This window comes from Protobothrops mucrosquamatus, unplaced genomic scaffold (assembly GCF_001527695.2).
Source record: "Protobothrops mucrosquamatus isolate PMUCROS unplaced genomic scaffold, P.Mucros_1.0 scaffold1492, whole genome shotgun sequence".
In the NCBI taxonomy this organism is placed as follows: domain Eukaryota; kingdom Metazoa; phylum Chordata; class Lepidosauria; order Squamata; family Viperidae; genus Protobothrops; species Protobothrops mucrosquamatus.
Genome location: NW_015387667.1, coordinates 112,532 through 124,329, shown reverse-complemented (window position 1 = coordinate 124,329; position 11,798 = coordinate 112,532). Strand labels below are relative to the sequence as shown.

At 55.8% G+C, this 11,798-nt stretch overlaps 1 protein-coding gene across 1 annotated transcript; it reads left to right on the top strand.

Moving 5' to 3' along the window:
- The first annotated feature begins 265 nt into the window (after positions 1-265).
- LOC107293062 (zinc finger protein 398-like) lies at positions 266-7,577 on the top strand. The gene is made up of 6 exons (XM_029285306.1): positions 266-346; positions 1,893-2,279; positions 3,065-3,194; positions 5,735-5,845; positions 6,226-7,199; positions 7,371-7,577. Exons 1-6 carry the CDS (start codon positions 266-268, stop codon positions 7,575-7,577), a joined length of 1,890 nt encoding a protein of 629 aa, XP_029141139.1.
- The last annotated feature ends 4,221 nt before the right edge of the window (positions 7,578-11,798 follow it).

Here is an 11,798-nt window from a genome sequence, read left to right as displayed (position 1 = left end):
CTTGGGAGGGGCTGCCAGAGGGTCCCTGTTTGGGGGGGGTCCCCTGGGAGGATGGCAGCCCCTGCGGAAGGCGTTGGGGGCGGGGGCAAGAGGGCTCCTGAGCACGTGCAGAGTCTGCTCAGCCTTTGCGGGGGGGGGAGAGTGGATCCCTGCCTGCTGCTCCCGCCTTGCCCCCTCCCCAAAGGGGGGCTTTGCGCGTGCCCCCCCTCCCGGGGCTCTGCACTCTGCACGTGCTCAGGGACCCTCGTGCCCCTCCCAACGCACGATGCACAAAGCCCCCGTTTGGGGGAGAGGGCAGGAAGCCTTTGACAGCGTGGAGGGCGGGAGCAAGAGGACTCCTGAGCACGTGCAGAGTCTGCTCAGCCTTTGTGGGGGGGGGGAGAGGGAGTGGATCCCTGCCTGCTGGTCCCAGCTTGCCCCCTCCCCAAAGGGGGGCTTTGCACGTGACCCCCCCCGGGGATTAGCACTCTGCACCTGCTCAGGGACCCTCTTGCCCCTCCAGTGCACCATTTGGGGAGGGGGCAGGATCCATCTTGGGAGGGGGGAGAGCTGTCCGAGGGCCCCTAATTTTGGGGGGGGAGGGTCTCCTGGGGAAGGGATCGCCTTGGGTTCCTGAGCACGTGCAGAGTCCGCTCAGCCTTTGACAAGAGGGGCAAGAGGGCCTCTGAGCATGTGCAGAAGGCACGGCCCGGCGGCCTGGAAAAAGCCCCCATCGGGCAGGGGCCGGTGAAGGGGGGATCGCGGGACCTCCGGGAGGCTGCGACGGTCATACGTACGAGGCGGTTGCCAAGCGCCCGAATTTTGAGGCGAGGGTCGTTAAGTCTGAAAAACGGGTCCTAGGTTACGTTTTTCAGGGCCGTTGGAACTTGGAACAGTCACTAAACGAACCGTCGCAAGCCGAGGACTGTCCGTAGGACCCAGTTGCCAAGTGTCTGAATTTTGATTGGGTGACCACGGTCGTAAGTGCGGAAAAACGGTCCTAAATCGTTTTTTTCTTGTAACTTCAAACCGTCGCTAAACGAACCATCGTAAGTCGAGGACTATATGAGCCAGTGGCCTGAATTTTGATCAGCTGACCACGGTCGTAAGTGCGGAAAAACGGTCCTACATCGTGTTTTTTTTCTTGTAACTTCAAACTATCACTAAACGAGCCGCCGTAAGTCGAGGACCACCTCTATGAGCCAGTGGCCTGAATTTTGATCGGATGACCACCGTCGTGTGGAAAAAACGGTCCTAAATCTGGTTTTTTCTCATAACTTCAAACCATTGCTAAACGAACTGTCGCAAGTCGAGGACTATCCGTATGAGCTGGTGGCCTGAATTTTGATCACTAAATGAGCCGCCGTAGGTCGAGGACCACCTCTATGAGCTGGTGGCCTGAATTTTGATCCGCTGACCACGGTCGTGTGAAAAAACGGTCCTACATCGTTTTTTTTTCTTGTAACCTCAAACCGTCACTAAATGAACCATCGTAAGACAAGGACCACCTCTATGAGCTGGTGGCCTGAATTTTGATCGGCTGACCACGGTCGTAAGTGTGAAAAAACGATCCTACATCGTTTTTTTTTCTTGTAACCTCAAACTGTCACTAAGTGAATCGTCGTAAGACGAGGACCACCTCTCTGAGCCAGTGGCCTGAATTTTGACTGGCCGTAAGTGCGGAAAAACGGTTCTTAATTTGGGGTTTTCTCGTAATGTCCAACCGTCGTTAAACGAACCGTCGTAAGTCGAGGACTGAGCCAGTGGCCTGAATTTTGATCACTAAACGAACCGCTGTAAGTCGAGGACTCCCCATACGCATGTTCCCCCCCCAACCGACCCTTCGCCGCGTGTTCGCCGAGCGCGGGTGCCGAGTTCTAATCTCACCCCCACCCCGTTTTTCCTCCCTCCAGGCATGGGAATGGGAGGCGGAGCCCCAGCACCTCCCGCCCTTCCAGCCTCCCGCCCTTTTCGACCAATCGGCCGAGCGGGAGATCTACCCGGCGGCCGAGATCTCCCTCTGGACGGTGGTGGCCGCCATCCAAGCGGTCGAGCGGAAGGTGGACACCTCGGCCGCCCGGCTGCTCAACCTGGAAGGCCGGATGGCCACCGCCGAGAAGAAGGTTTTCGAGTGCGAGAAAACGGAACTCGAACTCGGCAACCACCTGGCGGCCCTGGGCGCCCTGATCCAGGAGTACCGGGGGCTCCAGCGGCGCCTGGAGAACATGGAGAACCTGCTGAAAAACCGCAACTTCTGGATCCTCCGGCTCCCCCTGGGCCCGCGGGGGGAGATCCCCAAGGTAAAGAAAGGCACGAGAAGGAACGCCGGGTGCGAATTCTGCCGGCGCCTGGCCCAGCCGGGCACAGCGTCGTACCCTGCGCGTACGATACGGGCGGCTTACTTGGTCCTGTATAGAGCAGGGTCTCCAACCTGGGGCAGCTTTTTAAGACTTCTGGACTTCAACTCCCAGAATTCCTCAGCCTACGTGGCTGGGTGAGGGATTCTGGGAGTGGAAGTCCTCCCCTCTTAAAGCATGCCGGCTGGGGGATTCTGGGAGTGGAAGTCCTCCCTCATAAGGCATGCTCACTGGGGGATTCTGGGAGTTGAAGTCCTCCCCTCTTAAAACATGCTCACTGGGGGATTCTGGGAGTTGAAGTCCTCCCCTCTTAAAGCATGCTCACTGGGGGACTCTGGGAGTGGAAGTCCATCCCTCTTAAAACATGCCGGCTGCGGGATTCTGGGAGTTGAAGTCCACCCCTCTTAAAGCATGCCAGCTGGGGAATTCTGGGAGTTGAAGCCCATCCCTCTTAAAGCATGCTCACTGAGGGATTCTGGGAGTTGACGTCTGCCCCTTTTAAAGCATCTTGGCTGGGGGATTCTGGGAGTGGAAGTCCATCTCTCTTAAAGCATGCTCACTGGGGGATTCTGGGAATTGAAGTCCATCCCTCTTAAAGCATGCTCACTGGGGGATTCTGGGAGTTGAAGTCCACCCCTCTTAAAGCATGCTCACTGGGGGATTCTGGGAGTTGAAGTCCACCCCTCTTAAAACATGCCGGCTGGGGGATTCTGGGATTCTGCTTTTAGGTGCCGGTGACGTTTGACGAAGAGGAGGCCGTGAATTTTTCCAGCCTGGAATGGGCCCAACTGGAGGACTGGCAGAAGGAGCTTTACCGGAACATCACGAGAGGGAACTACAAGCCGCTGGTCTCGTTGGGTAAGGGCTGGCTTTACGGGGACGGGGAATTTGTATCCTTGCTGTCGGGTCAGGGGGATTCCACAACCTATGAGCCACAGCCCGCTACCGGTTCCACAGAGGTGGAACCATCTCCTCTCCCCTCGCCGAACTACTAAAAGTTTGGGGGAATTCGGCTTCGGACTATAGATTGTCCGGGCGCCCGAAATTTGCGTCGCTAAGGAAAACCGTCATTCGGTAAACCTTACCCCCTTTTTACGACTTTCCTTCCCACGCGGGTGACGTGAATCGCTGCGGTGGTGGTGAGTTCTAGTCCTGCCTTAGGCATGAAAGCCAGCTGGGTGATTTTGGGCCAATCACCAGGAGACGGTGAGTTCTAGTCCCGCCTTAGGCATGAAAGCCAGCTGGGTGACTTTGGGCCAATCACCAGGAGATTGTGAGTTCTAGTCCCGCCTTAGGCAGGAAAGCCAGCTGGGGGACTTTGGGCCAATCACCAGGAGACTGTGAGTTCTAGTCCCGCCTTAGGCAGGAAAGCCAGCTGGGTGACTTTGGGCCAATCACCAGGAGACGGTGAGTTCTAGTCCCGCCTTAGGCATGAAAGGCAGCTGGGTGACTTTGGGCCAATCACCAGGAGACTGGGAGTTCTAGTCCCGCCTTAGGCAGGAAAGCCAGCTGGGGGACTTTGGGCCAATCACCAGGAGAGGGTGAGTTCTAGTCCCGCCTTAAGGCATGAAAGGCAGCTGGGGGACTTCGGGCTACTCTCTCTCTCTCTCTCTCTCTCTCCCTCCTTCTCCTCCTCCCTTCTAGCACTGATGCCGTTCCCTAGTTGGCTGCTGAAACGTCTCGGCTAACCCTCTCCTCTTTCTTTCCGTTTTTCCAGACTCTGCCATGGCCCGAGCCGACCTCCTCCCCCCACCCCAGGCGGCTCCGGGGGGAGCGCCCCACGTGGTGGACCAGCCCCCGGCGGGGCGGAAGGGGCTCCCCCCGGCGCCCAAGACAGGTGCGTGGAACCGCGGCGATTTCGCCCCGCCATCGTCTCTCCCGATCTCGGGTTTGTTTTCAAATCCCGGTGTGATCGTCTCCGGTTGTTCTTCCCAGCCCCGTTTCCCCCCTCCCCGAGAAAAGGGTGCAAGGGAGGCAAGAATCGTAGACTCTTAGGGCCGAAAGGGACCTCGGAGGTCTTCTAGTCTGACCCCCCGATCAGGATGGTTTGCCTGGCTGGGTTTGGGAAGAAGGCGGGAGGGGCTGGGAGCAGACCTGCCCTCCCCTTCCCACTGCGGGCCAAGAACGGGGGGAACCTTGCATCTATCGGGGTCCCCTAGAGAGAGGTTAGTAGGTCCCGACGGTCTCAAAAAAGTGAGGGGGGGGTACAGACGGGCCTGGGTCTCTTGGCCTAGAAACCGCCGTCCTTTTTTTCCTTTCCCAAACGTTCCCGGGGTGAGATTCGCACCCGTCGCTAGGCTTCAGCCTCCGGGATGCCTCTGGCTGTCCGGCGGCGTTTGGGAAACTGACCTCGGTGCTCTCTGAGCTTGGAGATATTGGGGGGATGTTTCCTTTGCAGACGTTTCGCAACCCAACTAGGTAATGTGCAGCCAGCTCAGAGAGCACCAGGGACCCCACAATCCTTCCTTCCTTCCTTCCTTCCTTCCTTCCTTCCAGCACTGATGACGTTCCCTAGTTGGGTCATGAGACGTCTGCAAGGAAACCACCCAGCTCAGAGAGTCCGAGGACCCCACAGTCCTTTCCTCCTCCTCCTCCTCCTCCTCCTCCTCCTCCTCCTCCTCCATCATCCTTGTAGCCCTGATGATATTCCCTAGTTGGGTCATGAAACGTCTGTAAGAAAAAAAACCAAACTTGGCGACCACCAAGGACTCCACTGTCCTCCTCCTCCTTCTCCTCCTCCTCCTGCCTTCTAGCACTGATGGATGTTCTCTAGTTGGGTCATGAAACGTCTGCAAAGACCCCCACAGTTCCTCCTCCTCCTCCTCCTCTATCTCCTCCCCCTCCTCTTGTTTCTAGCACTGATGATGTTCCCTAGTTGGGTCACGAAACGTCTTCCAGAAATCCACCCAGTTCAGAGAGCACCAGGGACCCCACAGTCCTTGCTCCTCCTCCTCCTCCTCCTCCTCCTCCTCCTCTCCACATACCCCACTCCCTTCTAGCACTGATGATGTTCCTTAGTTGGGTCGTGAAATGTCTGCAAGGAAACTATCAAACTCAGAGACCCCCAAGGACGCCACAATCCTCCTCCTCCTCCCTTCTAGCACTGATGATGTTCCCTAGTCGGGTCATGAAACATCTGCAAGGAAACCAGCCAAGCTCAGAGAACGCCAAGGACCCCACAGTCGTCTTCCTCCTCCTCCTCCTCCTCCTTTTCCCTCTGTCCTCCCCCTCCTCTCCTTCTTTCCAGCCCTGATGACATTCCCTAGTTGGGTCACGAAACATCTTGCCGGGAGACCACCCAGCTCAAGAGAGCCGTGGGGGCCTCTCCTTCGAACCCCGAGCTAGACATGTTCTCCTCCGTCGGGACCCACCCTGTGATCCTTCCTCTTCCCAAACAGCCGAAGCGTTGGCTTCCAAAGACGACCTCTTGTCCTGGATCAAGCAGGAGGAATCTGCCGGTCCCGGGAAGTGGAATCTGGAGAGGGAAATCCCGGCCCCCCTCGGCTACGGTGAGTGTGGCCCACAAGGCTAGCTTCCTAAAAAAAAAAAAAAGGCAGACGCCCTCTCTCTCAAAAGCCTGCGGACAGGGGGATTCTGGGAGGGAGTCTCTCTCTCTCTTCAAAGCGGGCTGGCTGGGGGCTTCTGGGAGTCGAGGTCCACCTACCTTTCCGTGCCCGAGCTTGAGCAACATGCCTCTATGACATTTGTCGTCCTCCGCTCCAGAATCTCTCCATTGAAGGATTCCCTTTGATTTGGATTCTTTCAAGGGTATGTGTGTGTGTGTGTGTGTGAGAGAGATTGCAACGGCACCGGTTTCTGTCCCTTCCCGCAAAGAAGCTCTAACTCAGGCTGTTCCCCCCCCCCCCGCTTCTCTTTTCCCCCCCTCCAGAGGAGAGTACACCGGTCAAAACCGAGGAACAGCAGCTCCAAGAAAGTTTGAAACAGACCTTTCCCGCCCGGCTCCAGGCAACTCCCGGCGACGTCGTCTTACAGGCGCCCCGATGCTGCCAGAGGCAAAGCTGCCTGCAGAGTCAACCTGTCCCTCCTCCTCTTACTACTCCTACTCCTATTACTCCTACTCCTACTACTACCACTACCCAAAAGCCACCCCACCCCAGTGAGAGAACCTGCCCGGATCCCGAGGCCGCCCCACCAACGACCTGCTTGAAGGAAGGACAGCTGAGATGCTTCAAGGGTCCGGAGGAGTTTTCCTCGCCCCCGAGGGTCCCCGCAGGAGAGGAAGGGTACGGGGAAGGGGTCAGGCCGGTGACCGAATCCGGGCTCTCCCAGATCCCCGAGCCCTACCTGTGCCCGGAGAGCAACGGCAGCTTCGGCGACGTGCCCGTCTCCGAAACGGCCGGAGGGCCGCACGCCTGTTCCCTCTGTCCGAAAAGCTTCCGGCTGAAGACCAGCCTGTTGATCCACCAGAAAACGCATGCCGTGGAGAAGAGCGACAGCCCCTTTGTCTGCGCCGAGTGCGGCTGCGGCTTCAGCCACCAGGCCCAGCTGACGCGCCACCAGGCCGTCCACGCCGACCGGCCGCACCAGTGCTCGGAGTGCCACAAGGCCTTCAACCGCAAGTCCAGCCTGGTGGTCCACCAGAAGACCCACCGCGAGCGGCCACGGCCCTTCCAGTGCCCCCAGTGCAGCAAGACCTTCATTCGGAAGCAGCACCTGGACGACCACACCCGCACCCACACGGGGGAGAAGCCCTACCAGTGTCCCGAGTGCGAGAAGCGCTTTGCCGAGAAGTCCAAGCTGACCAACCACTACCGCATCCACACCGGAGAGCGGCCATACCGCTGCGGGCAGTGCGACAAGCGCTTCGTGCGGGCCCACCACTTGGTCAAGCACCAAAGCAGCGTCCACCAAGCCGGGGCCAAGCTCTACTCCTGTCGGGAGTGCGGGCAGAGCTTCAGCCACGCCCAGGCCTTCCTCAGCCACCAGGCCGGCCACGGCAACGGCGAGAGGCGTCACCGTTGCACCGAATGCCTCAAGACGTTTGCCCGCCGGAAGTACCTGCTGGAACACCAGCGTATGCACACGGGAGAGAACCCGTACGCCTGCCCACACTGCGGCAAGCACTTCCGGTACAAGCAGTCCCTCAAGCAACATCTGCGCATGCACAGGGAGCCGCCGCCGCTGCCCCCGCCGCCACTACCGTCTGGGCCTGCTCTGCCAGTCATCAACCCCTTGGAGAAGGACCCTCTCTTGGAGGCCAACCCACCCAGTGGAACTTGAAGCTGGGCCACGAGAAGTGGTCTTCTACGCCAAACGAACCGCTGCGCTAGAATTGGCACGCTGGCGGGTCAGCTGAGGCCTTCGATGCTGCTTCTCTCCCTGTGGGGAGGTTTCCTTCTTGCTTGCTGATCAGGACCGTGTGGGGCAGGCTCTCGTCCTGTGGAGAAGCCCAGCTCCCAGCCATCAAAAGACACCAGTTCTCTGAAATATTTCTTTGTGATCGAAATGGCTGCCCCAAAGACTCTCGCCGTCCTGCACTGTAGTCGGAGGAGCTGCGAGTCCTGGCTGAACGAAACACAACGGAACCAACAAAAAAAAAAAAATTGCGACTAAAACGTGATCGTGTCCACTTACCTTCTTGGTCCCGTTGCCCGGTCCCAGCACGGGAGGCCAGCCTGCTGGAGTGGGTGTGCAGCTACACCCCAAGGCCATGGTTTCCTTGCCTGCGGAGGAAGAAAGACACTGACCCCGAGGTGGCCTCCGATTTTCTGGCTTTGCCCTCCACACCCTTCGCTAGACGATCAGAGGAGCGTTTGAAAACAGTTTGGGTACTGAGGGTGCTGCAAACCTTTCAGGGGCTGAACCAGTCCCCCCCTCAAAAAAACCCAAAAACAACCCCACGAAAGACAGCCAGAAAATTGGAATTGACTGTCTCCTGCCGCCTGCCTCTCTTTCTCCGGACGGCCACGCAGGGTAGCTGTCCGCGGTCAAACTTCGGAACAGTTCCACCCTCTCTGGTCACTCCGTCCTTATTTTGCTGCTGTCGACCGACCTGCGTTGTCGAGCTCCTGGTTTACCGGTTTCCTGCCGGCGCCACCCTACGCCAAAACGCTTTCGCCGAAAGGCCCGGCTGTGGTTTTCCATTCAGTATGTTTCGTTGGCGAGACGCCGACAGACAGGGACGTAAAATCTCGCGTTCTGCCCTGTCTTTCCAAGTTCTTTCTCACCAGGATGTAGCCGTGACGTCATTTTTTCCAGTTCTGAAAATCCTTCCCCCACCCCAAAAAAACCCAGGGTTCGGCAAGGGACCCGTCAAAGCTGCACTTGTAAGCCGAGACCCCCAACCCACTTTCGTACTAGGCTCTCGCTGCCTTAAATCCAACTGCACTACAGGTAATCCGTTTAGTGCGGGGGGGGGCAACCTTAAACACTCAAAGAGCCACTTGGACCCGTTTTCCACAGAAAAGACAATACTGGGAGCCACAAAACTCATGCGCGCGTCAGAAAGGAGGAGGCTTGATTGAAGTGTTTAATTAAAAAGAAATACAGGTTACTGTGCATGAGTTCTCCCTCTCCCGTCTCTTTCCCTTTCTCTCTCTCTCTCTCCCTTTTTCTTCTCCCTCTCTCTTTCCTCTCTCCCCCCCTCTCCCCCTCTTTCTGATCTTCTGCTAACCTAGCAAGCTGGCTTCACGCTGTTGTCCGACAAGCTGACACACATTTTATTGGGCTGGCTCTCCTGCCCTTGGTCTGCCAGTCCTCTTCCCCCACTCAGTGTGAGTGTGTGTGTGTGTGAGAGAGAGAGAGAGAGAGCTACTGCTTTCTGCTGCTTCCTTCCTGCGGAGACGCATCAAAGGCAGGAGCCCCGCCCAATAAGTTTGTCAGCTTGTCGGAGAACAGCATGAGGCCACTCTCTTTTTTACACAGACCCACACACAGAGAGAAGGAGAGAGAGAGAAGGGAAGTGCAAGTGTCTCTGTGCAAATGGAAGACTGGGAGCCGCAGGAGAAGGCCCAAAGAGCCATGTGCGACTCCGGAACTGCGGGTTGCCAACCCGTGGTTTACTGACTGTCCGAAATTACAACGGTTACTGAAAAAAATGACTCGTGACTGTTTTTCGCACGACCGTTGCAGCATCCCCGTGGTCACGGGATCAGAATTCAGACGCTCAACCACAGACTCGTATTTATGACGGTGGCAGTGTTCCGGAGTCATGTGGGCCCCCTTTTGCGACCTCCTGACAAGCAAAATCGGAGTCGTCGGTTACAAGATGGGCGGGAAATTTTCTAAATCATTAAATGAATGAGTGAATGAATAAGAAATCAGAAAAAGTCAGATTCACAACAGCCGTGTTGCTAACTTAACAACGGCATTGATTCCTGGGGGGGTCTTCAAACTTGGCCCTTTGGTGACTTGTGGACTTCCAACTCCCAGAATTCCTCAGTCGGGCATGCCGGCTGAGGAATTCTGGGAGTTGAAGTCCACAAGTCATCAAAGGGCCAAGTCTGAAGGCCCCTGCCGTTAACTACTGTAGCAAGAAAGATTGTAAAACGGGGCGAAACTCAATATTTGTCTTGCTCAGCAATGGAAATATCGGCCCCGGTTGTGGTCGTTAAGTCGAGGACTACCTGTGTTATCAAAAACAAAGCTGGGGGGTTCTGGGAGTTGAAGTCCATGCAATCTTTAAAGTTTGTGAGGGTTTCTGGAGGCAGACCGGGGCGAACGATCTCCAGCATTTTTGCTACAAACACCTTTGAGATTTTTAAAGCGAAGAAACACCGAAGAGACATTAATAAACGATAAATATCCCCCCCTTTGGATATAATGTGGTAAGTGGTTCTGAAGCCGCGCACGAGCAAGCTAGATTGTCCATCCCATACTCTGGCATGAAGGGATATCGGCCCCGGTTCTCACCTCATTCCCAGGCACCCAAAAACTGCAGACACTGTGGAGCGGTGTACGTAGGGGGGAGGGAGAGCGTTCTGGCAACTCTAACCCTCAACTTACCAATTGCTAGCAAGTCTGTCCCTGCTCCGTTCTATGTCTGTTGGCCAAAACAGCGAGGCACGGCTTCCTAAGGCCCCGATACAGGTTAATCCTCCATTTACGACAAGTCGCAGAGCAGCCGTTTGAAGTTACAACATTCCTCGAGAAGGGAACTTGCGACTCGGATCCAAAGTTCCAGCAATAGCACTTGTGCATGGTCACACGGTCACGCGCCCTCGGCAACGTGGCCGCGTTGACAGCTATTTGCAGCATTCCACGGACACGACCGCATTCGACAAAAGGTTTTGTTGAAAACTGGCACTTACATTTCCACTTTTCGGCAAAACGGTACCATGTAGCGAACGAGGGATTTGCTTACATGGCGTGGACCAAATAATATATGGACCACACATATATAGAAACACACATACACACACTCATATACTTTGTCTACAATCAAGGGGGAAAATATAACGAGGAAGAGACCACTTGGTTTAGTGGTTAAGACACCAGAAGATTGGGAGTTCTAGTCCCATCTTAGATGTGAAAGTCGGCTGGGTGACTTTGGGTCAGTTACCAGGAGATGGTGAGTTCTAGTGCCACCTTAGCCATGAAAGTCAGTCACCAGGAGATGGCGATTTCTAGTAACGCCTTAGGCACGAAAGCTGGCCAGGTGACTTTGCGCCATTCCTGGTCATTGGCCCCAAGTTACCCATATCATCTTTATGGTTTAAGGCGGCACTAGAATTCTCTGTCTCCTGGTAATCGGCCCAAAGTCACCCAATCGGCTTTCATGACTAAGGTGGGACTATTTATTTATTTATTTATTTATTGCATTTATATCCCGCCCTTCTCCTTACGGACTCAGGGCGGCTGACAATTGAATAAAATACTAACATATATACATACTTAATTAAAATTGTCTCCTGGTGATTGGCCCAAAGTCACCCAATTGGCTTTCATGACTAAGGTGGGACTAGAACTCGTCTCCTGGTGATTAGCCCAGTCACCCAATCGGCGTTCATGACTAAGGTGGGACTAGAACTCACTGTCTCCTGGTGATTGGCCCAAAGTCACCCAGCTGGTTTTCACGTCTAAGGACTAGAACGCACGGTCACCTGGTGATTAGGCCAGTCACCCAATCGGCGTTCATAACTAAGGTGGGACTAGAACTCCTCGTCTCCTGGTGATTGGCCCAGTCACCCAGTTGGCTTTCATGCCTAAGGACTAGAACTCACTGTCACCTGGTGATTGGCCCAAAGTCACCCAATTGGCTTTCATGACTAAGGTGGGACTAGAACTCGTCTCCTGGTGATTAGCCCAGTCACCCAATCGGCGTTCATGACTAAGGTGGGACTAGAATTCCTTCTCTCCTGGTGATTGGCTCAGTCACCCAGTTGGCTTTCATGCCTAAGAAGGACTAGAACTCACTGTCACCTGCTGATTGGCCCAAAGTCACCCAATCGGCTTTCATGACTAAGGTGGGACTAGAACTCACTATCTCCTGGTGATTAGCCC

What these genes read in the sequence shown, in the direction of transcription:
- LOC107293062 (XM_029285306.1), top strand. Translation starts at nt 266, where the DNA reads ATGCACAAAGCCCCCGTTTGGGGGAGAGGGCAGGAAGCCTTTGACAGC. An exon ending in CGCGGGGGGAGATCCCCAAG is followed by an intron (nt 2,280 to 3,064) that starts GTAAAGAAAGGC and finishes TTCTGCTTTTAG; the next exon opens with GTGCCGGTGACGTTTGACGA. An exon ending in TGGTCAAGCACCAAAGCAGC is followed by an intron (nt 7,200 to 7,370) that starts GTCCACCAAGCC and finishes CTGGAACACCAG; the next exon opens with CGTATGCACACGGGAGAGAA.